Source organism: Lutra lutra, chromosome 4, assembly GCF_902655055.1.
Source record: "Lutra lutra chromosome 4, mLutLut1.2, whole genome shotgun sequence".
In the NCBI taxonomy this organism is placed as follows: domain Eukaryota; kingdom Metazoa; phylum Chordata; class Mammalia; order Carnivora; family Mustelidae; genus Lutra; species Lutra lutra.
In genome coordinates this window covers 30830525-30848141 of record NC_062281.1, presented here as the reverse complement: position 1 = coordinate 30848141, position 17617 = coordinate 30830525, and the positions used below count along the sequence as shown (strand labels likewise).

Sequence of the window (17617 nt, the reverse complement as noted above, 5' to 3'; positions counted from 1 at the left end):
ACATAAGGGAATAACTACACTGCATCAAATTCATAATTTTGGATGATTTTCAAGGGAGAATTTCCAAGCCCTAGGTCACTTTATAGAATAGTATTATTTAAAGGCAGAACAAAAAACATCACTCATAACTGACAGGATTCAGTCAAGAGTCACATATCAGCCACTGCATAATTTATGGACCAGAAGTTGTGGTAAATGGCTTCCCAAACTCCATAACCAACCAACCTCAAGCCACTAATCATGCTCCTGGGAACCACAGCCGTCCATTATCAAACAATATTTGAGTTTTTAAATTACTTTGTCTCCTAACTTTAACAAAGTTTCTCTAGTATATTAACCTGATGGAAGGACAGTGACCACAAGGTATCTTTCACCAGTAAAGGAATGCTATGGATAAGACAGCCCTAATTTCTCGCAAAACGTTAATAAGACTCCAGATCCTTAAACAGGAAATTTTAAGCTAGTTTGCTCATTCTGCTCACCCAACCTACAGGTGTTCTCTGCCACTTCCTTTTATCTATTTAGAAGAGCCAAGAACACACAAGAGTTCCTCAAACTCCCTATAACCTGACCTTCTTAAACACACACACACACACACACACACACAACTTCCAAAACCAAAAAAAAAAAAAAAAAAAAAACCAAAAAACAAAACAAAAAAACCTCTAGAACATCAAGACTCAAGTATCAAAAATTTACATTTTAACAAAGTGTTCTTCTACCTTCAAGGACTACACAGAGGGCTTGACAAGTCAAAGACCAGAACTGCCTTAATTTGTATTTCCTGATGGTAAACTTGGAGCCCTGGTGTAATTCTTCTCAACCCACTGGGCTGCCAAGTGTTTTTCATTCAGTGCCGTCTCCAAGGACCAGGGATGGTGGTAGAAAAGAACAAAACAAAAGAAACCAAACAAAACATAATTACTCCAAAAGGCTATGGTAGGGGAGGCACAATGGGTACATGATCCACCTCCTGGTCCCAGGGATAGTAACTCTACTAAGATTCAACTCAACTGAAAACTGGTCTGGGATGGGCGTGGGGGGAGGGAGGGGAGAAAGCGTGATAAATATGCAAGGTCATAATAATCTAGCAAATCCCTCACCATTTAAAGCCAGATTTTATCTACAGGGAGGCATTAGAACACAGCAGATCAAAAGTGAACAATGAGGAGCCAGAGAATTTTTTTTAAAAATCCTCTATTAGACCTCATTACATGAGGAGGAAAGAGAACCTTTTAAGAAAAAACTGGATTTTCAAAATAAGATCAGACAAGTTTCATTATTTTCAGACAAAAAGGTGAGAGATTCATTAAAAGAAAAGGATATTCTTGATAAAGATTAAAGAATTTGGCAAACAATTGGTAAGCATCAATTTGCAGTTGTTCTGGACAACTCCAAATTTTACCAGTTGTTTGAATTTTCAGGAGTTCACCTCATGGAAAACATTCTTTTTTTCATAAAACATGTTTTCCAAAGTGAACGTAGAAGCTGGAATCCACTGGTAAGTGGACACAAACTTTATCTCTCAGATCTTAAGACGGTGAAGTTGGTTAAGTTTGCCTTTCCGTGAGGCTTTGTCAAAAAGATTAGGGGTCCAAAACAGTAAGGCCAAAAGCTCTTTATTTGTTCCTTTTTTCTCCTTCTGTGTGGATTTAAAGATGATCGCAGCACCACTCTTACTGGAGAAAGCGCAGTAGTTTTCTCACCGGAACCAAGGGGACAAAGCAAAGTAAGCACACATCCTACAGATCATAACAAAGTACAAGGAAAAGAATGCAAAGTGTGCCCTCTATCGGTGTCTGAGTTTTAATAGCCAAAGGGCTGGTTAGCAAGTTGCATCCAGCAATAGGTGAGACACGAAGGCCATCCTGGTAGAAAAATTATAAGATGTGCTGACCCAGCAGCAAACACCTAGCAGAAGACCCCTTGACCTGAACTGAGGAGTGTTCAGCCTGGATCTGATCAATGTGAGCCAGCGGCACGATCCAAGGGAGTCCTGTCAACGCCAGCATAGGTCATCAGCGGGTACACGGCAACGGCAATTTCTAAAAATTTTATATTCTATTATTAAGATAAAATTAGACCATATGAGAAAAGGATTTTAACAAAAACCCATTATTCTGTGTATTTTGTACTTCTACAGACTTTTTAGAGGAGTGGAGAGAATTAAGCACCCATTGTCCTCGAGCAAGGGTTCATTAGCCAAGTAATTATTTACTGAGAGAAGTCTTGAGATTGTGCTTCTGATCTCTTCCCTCATACTGTGTAATATATACAGGGCAAATGGCTGGAAACGGACACCTGGAAAATAAAATTTTAGAAAACCAATGTGTATATCAATTTGAAGCAGTCCTTTGGCATCAGGCCAATTAAGAAGGTCTACCTCCTATTACCTTAACCAATGCTGCTTAACCTATTGAAGGAAACTGATGAACCAAAGCCATTTTGAGACTTCAGAGAAAGCTTAAGATCCTCTCTCTATGCACTAAAAAGAAGGGCTTTAGCTTCTAGTTTCAGGGGGCTCACAAAAACCCTGGCTCCATATCTGGACCCTAAGTTAGGAAACCCCTGCTCAAAAGAAATGTGCTAAGAAAGCTAAACTCTGTAAGTGACCCGAAGAGCCTTCAAGTGAGGAGAACTGAAAGCTTTTACATAAATTGTAAGGGTTTTCCCCAAGCAACCAGGTAAAAAGGAAAGCTACCTATAATTAGTTTCTCTACATTTTCAGAGTAAAGGAATATTTAATAGCTTTTCTCAAACCTTGATTGGTTATTCTTATTAAGATGGTACAGCATGTGAGTACACACAAAAAAATACACACACACACATTGACAGGTGGACATGGGCACACACCTACAGACACACCTATTCTGGCAATACAAAATTCCAATTCAGGAATACAAGAAATAAGAGATTCCTAAAATTCTTACAAAAATAATTATCTTAAAAAAAAAAAAGAATGTTCAAAAAATGAGCAATACGAGTATGCAAAAAGAATTTTGTAACCAGATCCCCTTTGTGGTCCTATACTTCAGCTACCCCCCTACTCAGCCTTCAGATACTTAATATTATTTTATTAGCATGATTTGGAAGTTGTAGAAGTTCTGAGGCTCAATAAAAGTCTGCATTTCAAAAAACTCCTCAATGGGGATGCCTGGGTGGCTCAGTGGGTTAAGCCTCTGCCTTCGGCTCAGGTCATGATCCCAGGGTCCTGGGATCGAGCCCCACATCAGGCTCTCTTCTTTCTCGCTCTGCCTGCCTCTCTGCCTACATCGTGATCTCTGTCAAATAAGTAAATAAAAATCTTTAAAAAACAAAAACAAAACAAAAACAAAAACACTCCTAAATGGGTTCAAAAGTGATTTTTTTTTTAAATGAGCAGTTATGCTGGACATGTCCTCTGTTCAGGAAAAGCTAGGGAACTCAGAACTGCGTTCTAGTTCTAGCTACTTTACACTTAACTATTAGTTTTTAAAATCAAATTTCACTTTCCAATTCTGTCAAACTCGTTGCACCTCATCCAAATAGTGAAAGGTCAGTGCCATCCTAGAAGGTACTGTACAAAAACAACTAGGTCCTCTACTGACCCCTACAGAAGAGCTTACTGTCTCATGCACCACGACCCCACCCCCAGCCCTGCATCTCTCACTGATTGGTCTGCATAGTTCTGGTATACTCAAGTCACAAAAACAGCAATGCAGGTTGAACACATTTCCTGCACTATGTATGTTATTAATATCACTGCCTTTTAGGAAGACAAATACCACTTTCCTTTTCCCCTAAATGGTTATTCCTCTGGAGAAAGTTTGGGGTGAAAAAAAAATCCCTAGTGGATCTTTTCTGTAGAAGAAACGCTTTTAAAATATAGATTACCCCACCCCAGAGTTTCCCCTTCCCTGCCCCAAACTCCCCTGCCATGTGGAGGGCTCTATCATTCCAATAATAAACTGGCATACAGATACACCGATGGGCACTAGGGCGCTCTAGAAATTCTGGAGATTGTCAGAAGAGACTTCAAGTGAGAGCTGGGTGGGAGAGGCTTTTATATCTCAATAATTTTTTTTCTTTAAATAATAACAAATAGTGAGATTATACCTATTATCTAAGAATGCATTCAAACTTTGACTATGTACAAAGAACTGAGCAGAATTATTTTCAGGGTGAACAAAATCTCATAGTCAATGACTTTTTGTTCAGCCACCATTCATGGAGAAGCACCCTGTTAGGCCTGCTTTGGGGATACAGAGATGAGAGGAGTGTGAAGTAGGGGAAGGAGAAGACATTTGGCAAATAACTGGAATAAAGGGAAAAATAAGAGTGTGTCTGAAGAATCACACAGAAAGCTGAGAGAGCTGTGAGGGGAAAACAGACTCTGCCTTCAAAAAAAAGGCAGAAAATTCCAGTTGGGGGGTGGGGGTGTTTTCCAAAGGCAGGGACTTCAGCTGGGCATTCAGATGCTCAACAACTTAAAAACCTCAAAAAATGGGATGTGCCTGGAAATTAAGTAACCAGGTAAACTTCAGCATGTAGTGCTTCCAGCATGGTGGAAAGTTGGAAATGAGCTGCCATAGGTGGTGGGGACAGCTGTGAATGCTGTGTGAAAGAGGCTGGCATGAATTCTGCAGTCAATGTGGAGACCTGGAGGGTTGGGGCTTAGCAACACAAGTCATGTGATCAGATCTGAGGTTGAGAAACCTTCAACATGGCGGCATCATAAAGGTAGGAGTGAAGAAGATGGTGCTGGGAGATGAGGAGCCCATAAGTTCTGAGAGAGGAAGTACCTTTAGGAATGGAAAGGACGGGGTGGAGCTAAACCTTTCTGAGATAGACTAAGACCAAATGAACCAATGAAAGAGGCAATGGGGAAGATGAAGCTACAGAGAGATGTTTAGCCTTGACTCATACAAACCTCATGAATAGAATAAGAAACACATGCAGAGAACACACTGGGGAGAGGGCACAGAAGGAGTTGTCAAGTTTGTGTGTGCAGGGAAGAGAGTATCTATCCATATAGCAGTAGTTAAGAAGTCAAGAGGGGAAGAGAATCTGAAGTTAAAGAGAAAAAAAAAATAATTTGAAGCTGGAGTTGAAGGACTTTACATGGAAGTAACAGTTGAAGATACAGGGATGGATAAAATCCCCTGAAGGAAAAAAAAATAACAGAAAATAACAGCAGTCTATATCTCTGAATGAGGGGACCAAATAAAAATGGGCAGAATATGGGGGGCAAAACTAGAGTAGGACGTCACTAGCCAGAGGAAGACTTTCTTTGGAAAGGAGAGATCTCTCCAGAGGAAGGAGTCCCAGAGGGCTGTCTCGACACTGGTGGCCTCCCAAGGAGGTGAATATAAGGAGGACCGTTAAGAAAATCTTTAGTAAAGTGGTGGCTGCAGAAGGCAGATTGTAGCTGATTAAAGGGTGAATGGAACAGGATTGTTAATCGATAGGAAGGGTGCAAGTGAAGAACAATAGAAGAGATTGGAAAGCAATGTGAAAAAGAAGGAAATTAAGAATTTTAGGATTGGGGGAAAGCAGTATGCTCTAAAAGCGGGGGACTGGCTTGGAGAGGTCCTAGAGAAGAGCAGAACAGGTAGGGGGCAGGCCTTGGGAAAAATAAAAGCACACTTCCCTCACTCATTCCCTCTCGCCTTCCTGGTCCCACCAACCAGTCTGGGAAAGAGGACAAGAGAGTGACTGGGAAAGGGGAGTGAAGATCCTTTTTAGTTTCAAAGATCTGATTTGCATAGTCATACCATCCCCAACCCCTTTCTCTCAACACCCACGAATACACATACACCTATATATCCCTTCCTGAGCATAGATCTAATTATATGCATTGTGTGTTCTCTTCAGCATTAATTAACATCTTCCATATTTATTCCATAAATTCCCATCTTTAGCACCTGCCATATTTATTCCAGCTAAAATTATGAAAATGTATAAATATGGACATGCAACACTGTACCTTTGATCAATCCTTGACTGCCGCAGATAATGCAATAAATGATGACATTTGGGGCAGAAAAATAGGAAGTTTAAAACTATTTTCATCCCAGGGCTTATCACCCCCTTTTAGCAGAGTGGTTATCAAGCACTATACCAAATGATCTGTCATTTATTTTCTGCACTTAGGAGGGGTAGAAGTGCTTACCCCCAAGAGGTGGGGGGTAGGGCAGAAGGTTTAAAAGGCAGGCAGTTAGAAGGAACGAAGTAAAAAGTATCCTGGATAAGCCCTACACTGACCAGTTAGTCTCTTAGTAAATCAAGAGAAAGTTTTGCATTAAGGAATTAGAAGTGTCATTTCCAACTTGTGATTTCTGCAAATATTGGACTCTTCCCAAGCTGGATTTATAAGCAGATAAAACCAGAATTAAATGGAGGCCTGGGAGAACATCACCTATTCTGAATCACTTCCAAATTTCAGTAGCTTAATAAAAGGTTGGTTGAGACACAGCAGTTTTTTAACCTTTGTGTGCTGGTAAGATACTAAGCAGAAAAACTCAGAATTATGCTAGAAGGACAAAACAGCCTATTAACAGAAGAGAGGAAAAGAGTGTATTTACATGCAAAGTTAAACACCAGAGGAGATTTTCAGAAATGCTCTGGAACTTAAAAAATGTAATACACAAGATGTATTTTAAAACGTTCTCATTTAAGTGTAGGTAAATATGTTCCATGTGACGTTATCATCTGCATTTTTGAAAGAATACCAATGAGAAATAGGCGATCATTAACAGTACTCAAAAAGCCAAATACCTCCACATCTCTGCATTAAATTTTAATTTAACCCTATAGCATTTAAGAGAAGACATTTGGGTTTCTCACCAACCTCAGTTACCAGAAACAAACCACACTGTTTATGATAAACACTTCAGTTTCATGGAAGAAGCCAAATCTAATCTTAAAGAAAATGAGAGGTTATAGACGGAGAAGCTAAGGCTTTACTATGGAAAAGGCTAGGCAGGAAACATTTGTCATACTATGCCCCCTATCATCCAAAACCAGAAACACCAATTATGTATCTGGGAGACTTACTGCATCTTAAGGAGTTTTATCAAGAAGTTTTCAGAGATCCCTGGTTAAAATGTGACTAGGCACATAAACAGGAGGAAGATAGAAAATTAAGTCACTGCATACCAAGCTCAAGAAATCCCAAAAACCATAATAAAGTTATGATTTGTCTATCCACCTTTCAGTAATTCAACCTGAAATGTGGCTTACAACTATTCAAATAAATGAAGCAAATCTACCCGGTGTACCACACAGATAAATCCTACGTAGTTCCAAGACTAGTACAGGCAGTGGGAGTTAACAGTAGCTAATAATGACCATGCGCGCTTTTTTTCTTTTAAGATTTTATTTATTTGAGAGAGAACAATCAGGGTGAGAAGCAGAGGGAGAGGGAGAAGCAGACTCCCTGCTGAGCAGGGAGCCCAATGTGGGACTCGATCCCAGGACCCTGGGACCATGACCTAAGCCGAAGACAGACGTTTAACCAAGTGAGCCACCCAGGCGCCCCTCAAATACATTTTTATTTTAGGATTTTGTTTTCTAAAGAAGGGGAAGAAAGAATGTACGTGTTGTTGTTTAGGTTGGTCTTCCCCATACCAGATTTGCCCGAAATTAGGGAAGGTTGACGTTCTGCTCTCTCAATCCTCTGGCTCTATTTTGAAATAGAACATACAGTTAAATGATATATTTGCTCTCTATTCCAAACTGGATACAATTGATTTTAACTGACTAAATGATCTAATCTCTGCCAAGAATTTTATTTCATTAAGAAAATGATATTATAGAGCATCTGAGATCATAGAGCAGACTAAACATAATGCCAAAGGAGTTCTGAGAATGTTCCACAGTGAAGGTTTGATTATTTACAGATGGAATATAGAAGAAAAAAAAAATCAGCTCACAGGCATCAGCCTAACCAATCCTGGTATCACTGCTGCCTACACAGTAGCACAAAGCCAAGGAAATAACTGATCTTCGAAGCCACAACACTCTTTTTTTAAGGTCCTAATCACTTTCCTCCCTAGAAAGTAATATTTAACTGCCACTATCCAAAACAAAGGGAAAGGGGGAAATGTTGGTACCACAATAGGCTCTAGTATGTCAACGGTCACTGCTGACATGATTTGGCTAGTGGTCAAGCATTCACCAAGGAACTAATTTAAATCAACCTCCTTTGGGAAAGTCAATTGTTTGATTCTACATCAATTGTTGCGCATACCAATCAGTGGACATGAGATCAATTAAAACCAGCTTAAGTTTGTGAAGAGGGGCAATTCACACAACCTGAGTTAGATCTCTATTCATTTCAATACTCTCACAATGCAAGCCTTAAGCTTCCTTGCAAAGCAGAAAAGCTACTATCACCCTGTGCTGTCTAGCCAGGCCTTCAAGGAGTTCCACTTTTAATTAAAAACACAGTACACCCTTTGTTGGCACAGATAGTGTGGTCACTTTTAAAAACCATAGTTATTTTAGCCAGAAACGTGAAATTTGGGAAGGGACGTCCGTTAAAGGCGGGTCGGGGGATGCAAACTTTTGATAAAAAATTTTTTCTTTACACCATTTCTTTACCAATTTACATAGAGCGAAAGTAGTTGAATTTTATTACATCAAAACGTTGGTTTGGCAAAAGTGACCACTGCACACTTTAGGACTGGGTTTCTAAGTGTCAGCACTTGGGGCTGTGAAGGGTAATTGCTAGGAGATTTTGCCAAAGCAGCTTTGAAATGAATAGGTTTTGGGTTAGATACCTAAGAAGGCCCAGGGCCAACTCTGGAAATGGCACTGCCGGGAAGGGCCTGCAATGCCGCTTCTGGCCGCAGGGGTGCTGTCATGTCCTCTACGACACAGCTCCGCGGTGTGAAGTTCTCGGGCCACACTAGGTTAGTTAGATTCCTCCTCGATCCGCCACAATGGGACGGGCAATGGGAATCAGAAAGACCTTACGGAATTGGTCAGTCATAATAAAGAACCAGCTGACAAGGCGTCTTGGGAATTTCTCTATTTGCACGAACTTTAAGCATCTCCGTTTTTCCCCAACCAAGTAGACAGCACCTTGTGCTGGTAAGAGGTGATAAAGCCTTTCCAAACACTTTCGACTACAGTGTAACCAAAATTTGCCAGATCTGCGAGTAATACCTCAAAAGAAAATACCAGGCGGAGAAAGGAGCCAGCGGGGAGGAGGAGTGGAGGAGAGGATGGAAAGGGACCTTTTCAGGACGACCATTAGCATTAAACTTTCGTGGCCTCTGGAAAGAAATTTCTCTGTAGTGTTTTTCTGCGAAACGATTTCTGAAAATAAGAATTTTCCGAATGCCAGGAATGAGAAAAAGAGAAAGGACGGACTGTTTTCTTTAAAAAAAAAAAAAAAAAAAAAAAAAAAAAAGATCCGTAGCGTCAATTGGAGAGCAGAGGTTACGGAAGTCGCACACCACTAGTCACCCGAGCTCGGCCCTCCGGCCCCGCCGACCTCCAGCCCTCCGGGTAGTGGCAACAGCTTAAGGACGTCCTAAAAGGCGGTGAAAAGTTAGGGCGAGAAGAGCGTTCTCCAAAATCTGGGTGCAGGACCGGAGATTCCATAAAATGAGTTCTAAGCATACCCTATCACAGATCGAGCGCGACATTTATATGGGGGCGGGGGGGGGGGCGGGGGGACAAGTTCTGTTAACTTCCAGACAAATTCTACTGGTGCAGAAGTCCAAATTGCTAGATGAAGACAGTTCTAAGGGGCTGCTGGGCACCTTCCATGCTCCCAGTAATGCAAGGACTGGTTGTGTGTGTGTGTGTGTGTGTGTGTGTGTGTGTGTGTTGGGGTTGTGTTCAAATCCTCCTAGAAGACTTCATTGTGTGTAGCGGCCCTTTCCCTAAATGCAGCTGGATTAGCTGCAGCCCCAGCAGGACTCAGAAATAGGCGCACAGTAAATCTGCCTGAAAGCTAGTTCTGTGTTATCTTTCTGGAGACTTCCACTTGTCTTCCCCGGAGCGCACACAAGTGATGGAGATTGAGGGAGCGGTTAAAAACCACAAGGGAACTTCATTGAGAACAGAACCAGCTAGTTTTAGGAACGTATATAGAGAGCGCAACTCAGGCCTGTCCCCAAAACAATCACTCCGCACGCCAGCACTCCCCCAGAAAACCCGGGTACAGTTGCTCTCAATGCAAAAAGTTCAATAAATCATCCCACATAGTCTTGGGTTCCAGAAAAAGAAATCAGTTTTGCCCTTCCCTGTAAATGTAGGTCCCCCGCCTTGACTTAGTACCCCTTCTCAGCTTGCTCGCTCTCTCTCGCGCTCGCTCTCTCTCTCGCTATCACACACACACACATAGACACATCTAGGCCGTGTTCAAAGTTATCTGGGGCGCACATGGATGGGGAAGGTAGACAGAGATGAGCTGCCGGGGAGACGGTTAAGAGGACTAAAAAGAGAGAAGGACAAAGAGAAGAACAAGAAACAGTGTATGCTGGATAAGCAGGAAGAGCGAAACAGAGTTCAGGAGTAGAAGCGGGGCAGCGAACCGGGCACAAACCACACCACTGAGCCCCGAGCGCCCGCCGGGCTCACCCGGCTCTCCAGCACGTCTCGCTCCGGCTCGCAGCGCCTTCCGAAGACAGAAAAGAGCGTTCGGCCGAGCTCAGGGGCCCAGAAAGTGCAGAGCGGTGGCGCGCGCGAGCGGGGTGGAGGGCACTGCAGGCCCAGCGGAGCCCGGGGCGCCCCGGCACTAGCGCCGCGACCCGCCCCCACTCCGACCCCACGCACCTCGGGCAGAGCAGGACTCACCTCGTTTACTGCGTCTCCATCGATTGCCTTGGCAGTGGCTGTAATCCATACAATTCAGGATGATGAGGGCAAAGGAGAAGAGGCGAAACTGCATCTGGGCGGTCGGGCGGGGGAGAGGCGCCTCTCAAAGTCGGGGAACGGGATAGCTCCTGAGAGGAGCCGGCGCCCACCGCGCTGCCAGGAGAGATGCCGAGGGCGAGTGGCCACTAGTCCGGGGGAGAGGGGCCTCCCGCACTGGTCAGTTCGGAGCGGCCAGCATCTCTCAAACCTTGAACCTGAGAGACGAGGAGGAAAAACAGAGTGGAGAGAGCCCCGAGGAGACAGCCTCTTAGCGCGTCCCAATTTAAAAGGAGGGGAGCGGGGCGTGAACCCACCGCTTGGCACGAGCCGCGGGGCAGTCTAACCCCGAGCCCACAGCTGCGGGCGACTTGGAGAGAAAGGTGATTTACTATCAGTGAATTAGCAACCCCTGCCGAACTCCAGGCTCGGACCCGGGGAAGGGCGTGGGGCGGCCAGTCCAGGGAAAGGAAAGGGCTCCAAAGGCACCAAGGGCGCAGGGTTCAAGGAGCGCCCCTCGCCCTCAGGTCCCACGGCGGGGTTACCCAGCGCCGTGGCCGCGGTGGCCGGACGTGGGTCGCCCACCGTGGCACTTACGTCTCGGACCGTGCGGCGAGCCTAGGCGCGGCGCTCCATCCCGGGCAGGGGAAGCGAGGCGCCTCGCTAGCACGTGGGCCGGGGGAAAGTTTGCCGAGAGGTGCGGGGAGCGCCCGGCAGGTCCGGGATTCCGGCGGCCACCGCGGGTCCGCAGTGCTCTCACGGTCCTCTGGGCCGGCGGTGCCTAAGCAGGAGCGCGGCGGGAAGGCACGTCTGCAGCCTCGGGGATGCTGCGTCCCCGCCGGTGAGTGCGGTCCTCGGGCGACCGGCACCACCGGCTCTCACTCTCTAGGTCCCTGTCCAACTGTGCGGTTTCCCGGGCTCTACTTCACAGCCACTTCACAGCTAGGATTTCTCCCTTTCCAAGCTATGGCAGACAGAACGCTCCCGCGAGGCCGCAGGGATGTGGCGAGCGCACTTTCCGACAGAGATGCAGCCCGGCGGAGGCGAGGCTCGGGATGCTTCTATAAGTAGGTGGTGCTGTGGTCCAAGGCATCAATGTCAGGCTGCCTCGGAGTTCCTGGGTCCTAAAGCCAGAAACTCTCCGGTTTCCCTGAGGTCCTAAAGAGCGCTGACAGCTTCCAGCGAGCCCAACCCCAGGCAAATTCCCTCCGGGCTTTCCTGGAGTGCACGGCTAAACCAAAAGGAAGCTGGGGGTGGGGGTGCCCCTGGACCGACTGGCAGGGGGATTCCCGCCGACTTCACCCGCAAGGCGTCTATTTCGGGCGCTCCCCGGGTGGGTTCCAACCCTTGCCCTGACCTCCGGGCCAGGAGGATCTGACTGACCCGTCCTAGCCCACCCTTCCAGAGCTCCCTGCCGGGACTGCGGCTTCTGGCAGACTGAGTTTGAACTTGAGCTACATCCCGAAAGATACACCCCAGCCACTTGTTAATTTATGTCTCGGCTTTGTTATACAGAAGATGTTATCAAGGCTGAAATTAAAATGCGCCCTCCGTGTAGGGAGTGAACGAGGTTTTCCAATAGCTTTTGCATGTCCTCACAAGGGTTCTTTCTTGACTTTGTTTCTTCTCTGGAAAAAAAAAAATTGCAAAATCTTGTGGTCCCTTGCTTGCAGGATTCAAGAAATTGGGACCTTGCTTCTTTAAAGAAAAGTTCACTTTCCACTGAAGTATTTCTCAGTCATAATCCTTCCCTTTCCCTCCTCCCTCAAAGACCCCTGACCTAAACTTCTGGGTGCCTGGGTTTGGGGACTACTGTTTAATGAAGGGTTACATGACATACACTTGATGCTACCTGATTTTTTTTTTTTTTTGATGGTACCTAATTTCTTTCTGTTGAAATCTTCTGTCCTGCCCTCACTGCTGTAGGAATGAATGTATTTACTCCTTAGGCAAAAGATTTTTTTTTTTTTTTACTGCCAACCATGACAGTATGAATGTTTGTAGATATGACCATATGCTACCATATCATATGGCTTAAATTTCATTTTCTATGTCTTCAGTTTCAGATGTTCAGAAATTTAGAAACTTGACACAATCGTGTTGAAACAATATGACTATTAGAATAGTGTTTATGAACTGTTCCATTATTGTCTATCCATAACTATTTTTACAGACATCACTATTACATAACAAAATTCATGTGCTAAGAACTTCAGTGTTATTTCCTTTATGCATGCTTGAGAACATCCAAGATAAATCTGAGTTGAGGTCACTGGTCCCATTTCGTAGATAAGAAAATTCAGCCCCTGAGACTGGCCCACAGGGCACAAATAGAGTTGACAAAACACACTGCAGGAACAGTGGATCTGTTTCTCAGTTTTCAGAGTCTTTGATTTTTATCACGGAATTGGAAGCAACTGGAAATTTTCAGCTTAGGGAGTGGCCTAGCATTTAGCATGATGGCTGGATATTCCAGTAGATATCCCCCCATCATCTTAAATATATATATAAATACACCACCCACATAATGCACACACCAAATTTATTGCACTTCTAAAGAAGTCAAGTCCATGGTAGCATAAAGACTTCTCTAAATAAGCCCTCGGCCTTTCTATACAGCACTGAGACCCCTTCAAGATCAGTGGTTATCAGTGTCTTTTGGAATATTTATTTACTTATTTTAAAATATATAAAGGCAAAATGAGCACAAAATCAAGTAGATCTAGCTCTACCATTAACCCCCTTGATCACTTTTGGTAATTTTCCGAATCTCAGTTTCCTTGGCAGTATTCTTAGAAAATTGGAACAAGATCTCTTCTAGCCTTGCCGTGCTCTGGTTCGCAATCAGTTTTCCATTTCTATCAAGAAGTTTCTGTTTCAGTGGGGTCTAACTAGTGTGAGGACAAACTCATTGATAGAAATCAATGTAGAAAGATGTCAATCATAGTTAAATTACAGACCACTTTCAACCTACTGTCTTCAAAGATTACTTTCCATAATTTCAATCATTTAGGTTGCACAGTTGGAATTTTTTTTAAGCCAGAGAGCCTTTTCAGTTTAGTGAACTCCTAGATTAATTTCCTGTTAAAAAAAAGAAGAAGAAGAATTTTAACAGTGCAACTTCTGTTGAAGATTGGTTGGTGCTCTTAAGATGAGAATGGGCTCTGAGAGAAAGAAGAGTCTTAATTCCTTTGTCCTTGTGCTTGCTCCTGGTCTGTCTGTGCTTTTTAGAGGATACCATTGAACCTCAAAAATCTGTCACACTTAGTTCTTGGGGTACTGAGAGACTCACTCTTAATCTCTTACGGGCTACTTTGTTGATAATGCAGACTTTTTTTTTTTTTTTTTTGCCAGTCACTGAATATTTTTCCTGATTTCAAGAACCCAGGAATGTTCTTGCTACTAAGAAATACAACCCAAGCAGATCCTAAACTATCATTAACTTTAATCCCATATTTCTGCTTCCTTTCATTTCTAAACTCTGAATGTGTTGTTGTTGAACCTCACAGCTCACAGTTTCTCTATCTTGGAGACTCAGTGGGCTTTTTTTCTTCAAACTGAGTTTAGATGGTGGTTTCATTAAAGTAGCTTTATAAATAGAGATGTGCCTGGTGTCTGTTTACAGAGAAACATACTGGTGAGATTGACTTCATACCACTCATTGGGTATAGAGAAGGTCAAGTGAGGGCAGTTGAGGAATGATGTTATAGATGGAAGGCAACTTGTGTACTTTACTTTCCTGACTTGTAACTCAATGATACAGCTAAAATTCAATCCTTAACAAAGAAGATAGAGGGAAAAGGCTCTTCCCCAGCCAGTCAATTCGCCTCTGAGACAACCAGTTATTTGGGTATAACCTTCCAGGTTTTGAATATACTTCCGGAAATATGTTGTGCTTATGAAGAAAATGTGTGTGTGAATATGTGTGTGTGTGTGTGTTTGTGTGTGTGTGTGTGTGTGTGTGTATTCTCCCCACTTTTATGCAACTAGTGGAATCTAATCTGCATCTTGATTTTGTTTTCATGCATCTTAAAGTTCATTTGGTATCAGCTCATAAAAAACTTTGCTGTTCTTTTTATACAATCGTATATCATTTCACTGCATGGTTGTTTTCAGGCAGCTCACTACCAAAAACATTTAGGTTGTCTTCATCTTTTCCTGTTATAAGCAATGCTTCAGTTAACCTTTTCATGGCTCATTTTACTTTTGTGTCATAGATTCCTAAAAGTAGCAAAGTTGGATCAAACAGTTGGATATTCATGTGTGTGCATTCTTAAAACTTGCCTCCCACATAAGTTCGTCAAACCACAGCATAAAAGAGTGCCCATCTCCTTAAATACTGGCCAACATGTTCTCATTCTCGATACTCCTAGGCAAACAGTGATACCTCAACAGTTTCAGTTTTTTATTTCTTTTAAATAAATTATTTGCTTTTAATATGCTCAAGCTATTTCCTTTTCCATGAACTCTCCAATGGTATTATTTACCTTTTTCTCTATGTTGTTGGTCATTTACTATTGTTTTATATTGTTTTATAGAATATATATATATATATATATATATAAACATACAGAATATGTATATGTGTACATAGGTGCACACACACATACACATAGTATTTTTATTTTTTTGCAAATAATTTGTTAACTTCATGATTTTTCTTTGTTTTTAATGTGTATAATTACTGTGCTGCAAATTTTAAATATTTTTAGCTAGTTAAATTTGTCACTGTTGTCTTGTATAGACTTGTTTGTGTCATACTTGTAAAAGCTCTTAACCATGCCATTTTTCTTAAATTTTCATTTGGGAATTTTCTAATACATTTTTTGATGTTAAAAACCATAAGATATTAGCGATTTTATGAGTGCATGATATGACTACACTATAATGGATTTAAATTTTTCTGAACCTTTCTTAACTATTGATATTCACAGATTTGGTAGACTTTGGCCCCAACTCTCATTTTCATTAGCTAATGGCTTTAGAGTTCTCTTATCTTTTATGCTATGAGATGTTCATATTCTCAGATTTAAAGTTTCCCACTATTTTGTTACTCACTGTTGAAATGTGTTGATATTGTTCCTGCCCTTCCAGTCTAGAATTTATCCATCACCTCAAAACAAATTATGGCGTTTTTGCTATTGCATCAATATGGATAGTATTTTTTTCTATTAAATATAAGCTGAGTATTTATTTCGCTAATTGTATGTGATAGCCTGTGTTCATGTATTATACTGTGTATGAAATAATTAAATTAATTAATATGAAAGATCTTCAGCAAGTTCACTGACCAGTCCTTATCTAAGCTAATTTGTTGTTTTTAAAAGCCACACCATAATCACTTATTTAACATTTGAAAAATGTGTAAATATTTGACTTCTCCAAACGTTAATAATACTGTGTTCTCCCACTTGAGAACTCTTCTGTAGACTGATGTGATAAGGCTTCTTTCTCATTTTGTTCTCCATCCTCATGGAAGAGATCCAGGAGGCTCTCTTCAAAGGAAGTCCAAGTCAGACCAGCTTATAAGAGAAAACTCAAGATTTGACCTGACATTTTACAATTATTTCCTTTATTTAATCTTGTGTGCTCTGAACTCTTTTGAACTAAAGTAGTATGTGTTGATTCCATTCTTTTCTGTGCGAATGTGGTTGCTAGAATGAAGTGTTACTACCCTTGGTTAATGACTAGAGACACAAAATTATTCCTAGCTATTTTAAGAATTAGACTCAGTTTCATAAATATGAAGGGAATGTTTTATTTGACACTCAATTAGCCATACTAATTGGGATAAACAATAGAACAGGTAATCTCTGAGAGCAGGAAAGGCCTTTCCCAGAACTCTTTTCAGAACAAGTATCCAAAACAGATATGCCTCTTCTAGACAATTGGTTTGTCTTTAACTTATAGTTATAATAAAATGCATTACTGTTCAAGAACAAATTTGTGGCTTACCATCAGCCAGTGTATAAGACAGGAAGGCACTTTATGTACTAGTCTCATTTCTTGCTCCATTTTATGTTTCTAGTCTTATTTTCCTTTTGCTGTGTTTTTCTCAATTTAATGTACTTAATTCATAGTATTATATGCATTTTTATAAGCCACTTTATTTCTTTAAGACTTTATTTACTTATTTGACAGAGAGAGCACAAGCAAGGGAAGCAGTAGGCAGAGGGAGAGGGAGAAACAGGCTTCCCACTGAGCAGGGGGCCCAACTACAACTACGTGGGGCTCCATCCCAGGACCCCACAATCATGACCTGAGCAGAAGGCAGATGCTTAACCAACCAACTGAGCCAACCAGACCCCCTCCCCTTAATAAGCCACTGAAACTTTGAAACAATATAGAAAATTTAAAAATAGTAATACATACATTTTATACATGATAATACAAAAATAGATACACAGGTCAGAGAACCAACATGCGGATGCTTCTAGTTGTTGAGTATGTCTGCTTTAACTATTTATTCCAGAACAGGAAACATCCATGTTTGAATTTGGGCATGCACTAGGCCCATTGGGAGACGTACCCAAGCCAAAATGCCATTCATTACCAGTCTTCATAAACCCCTTCTCTTGATATTTTACTTTAAATTTTATTTTGTTTAAATTCAACTAGTTAACATATCATGTATCATTATCTCTTGACATTTTAGGTGTTAATCATTTAATGTCAGTCCCCCCAAATTGGGTTATTTCCACTTCCCTAAAACACAGTCATCTGAGTAAATGGCCCCAGGTCCTGTTGAGGAAGGAAAAGAGAAAGACTC

General features: G+C 42.1%; 1 protein-coding gene across 1 annotated transcript in view; it reads right to left on the bottom strand.

The window, feature by feature from the left end:
* Positions 1-11876, bottom strand: part of RSPO2 (R-spondin 2) — a 155105-nt gene extending 143229 nt beyond the window's left edge. The window contains exons 1-2 of the mRNA XM_047728753.1: positions 11446-11876; positions 10792-11066 (exon numbers count right to left, since the gene is read on the bottom strand). Coding sequence (XP_047584709.1) covers positions 10792-10885 — 94 coding nt within the window. The 5' untranslated portion in view covers positions 10886-11066; positions 11446-11876. The remainder of the gene's footprint in view (positions 1-10791; positions 11067-11445) is intronic.
* Positions 11877-17617: the final 5741 nt, after the last annotated feature.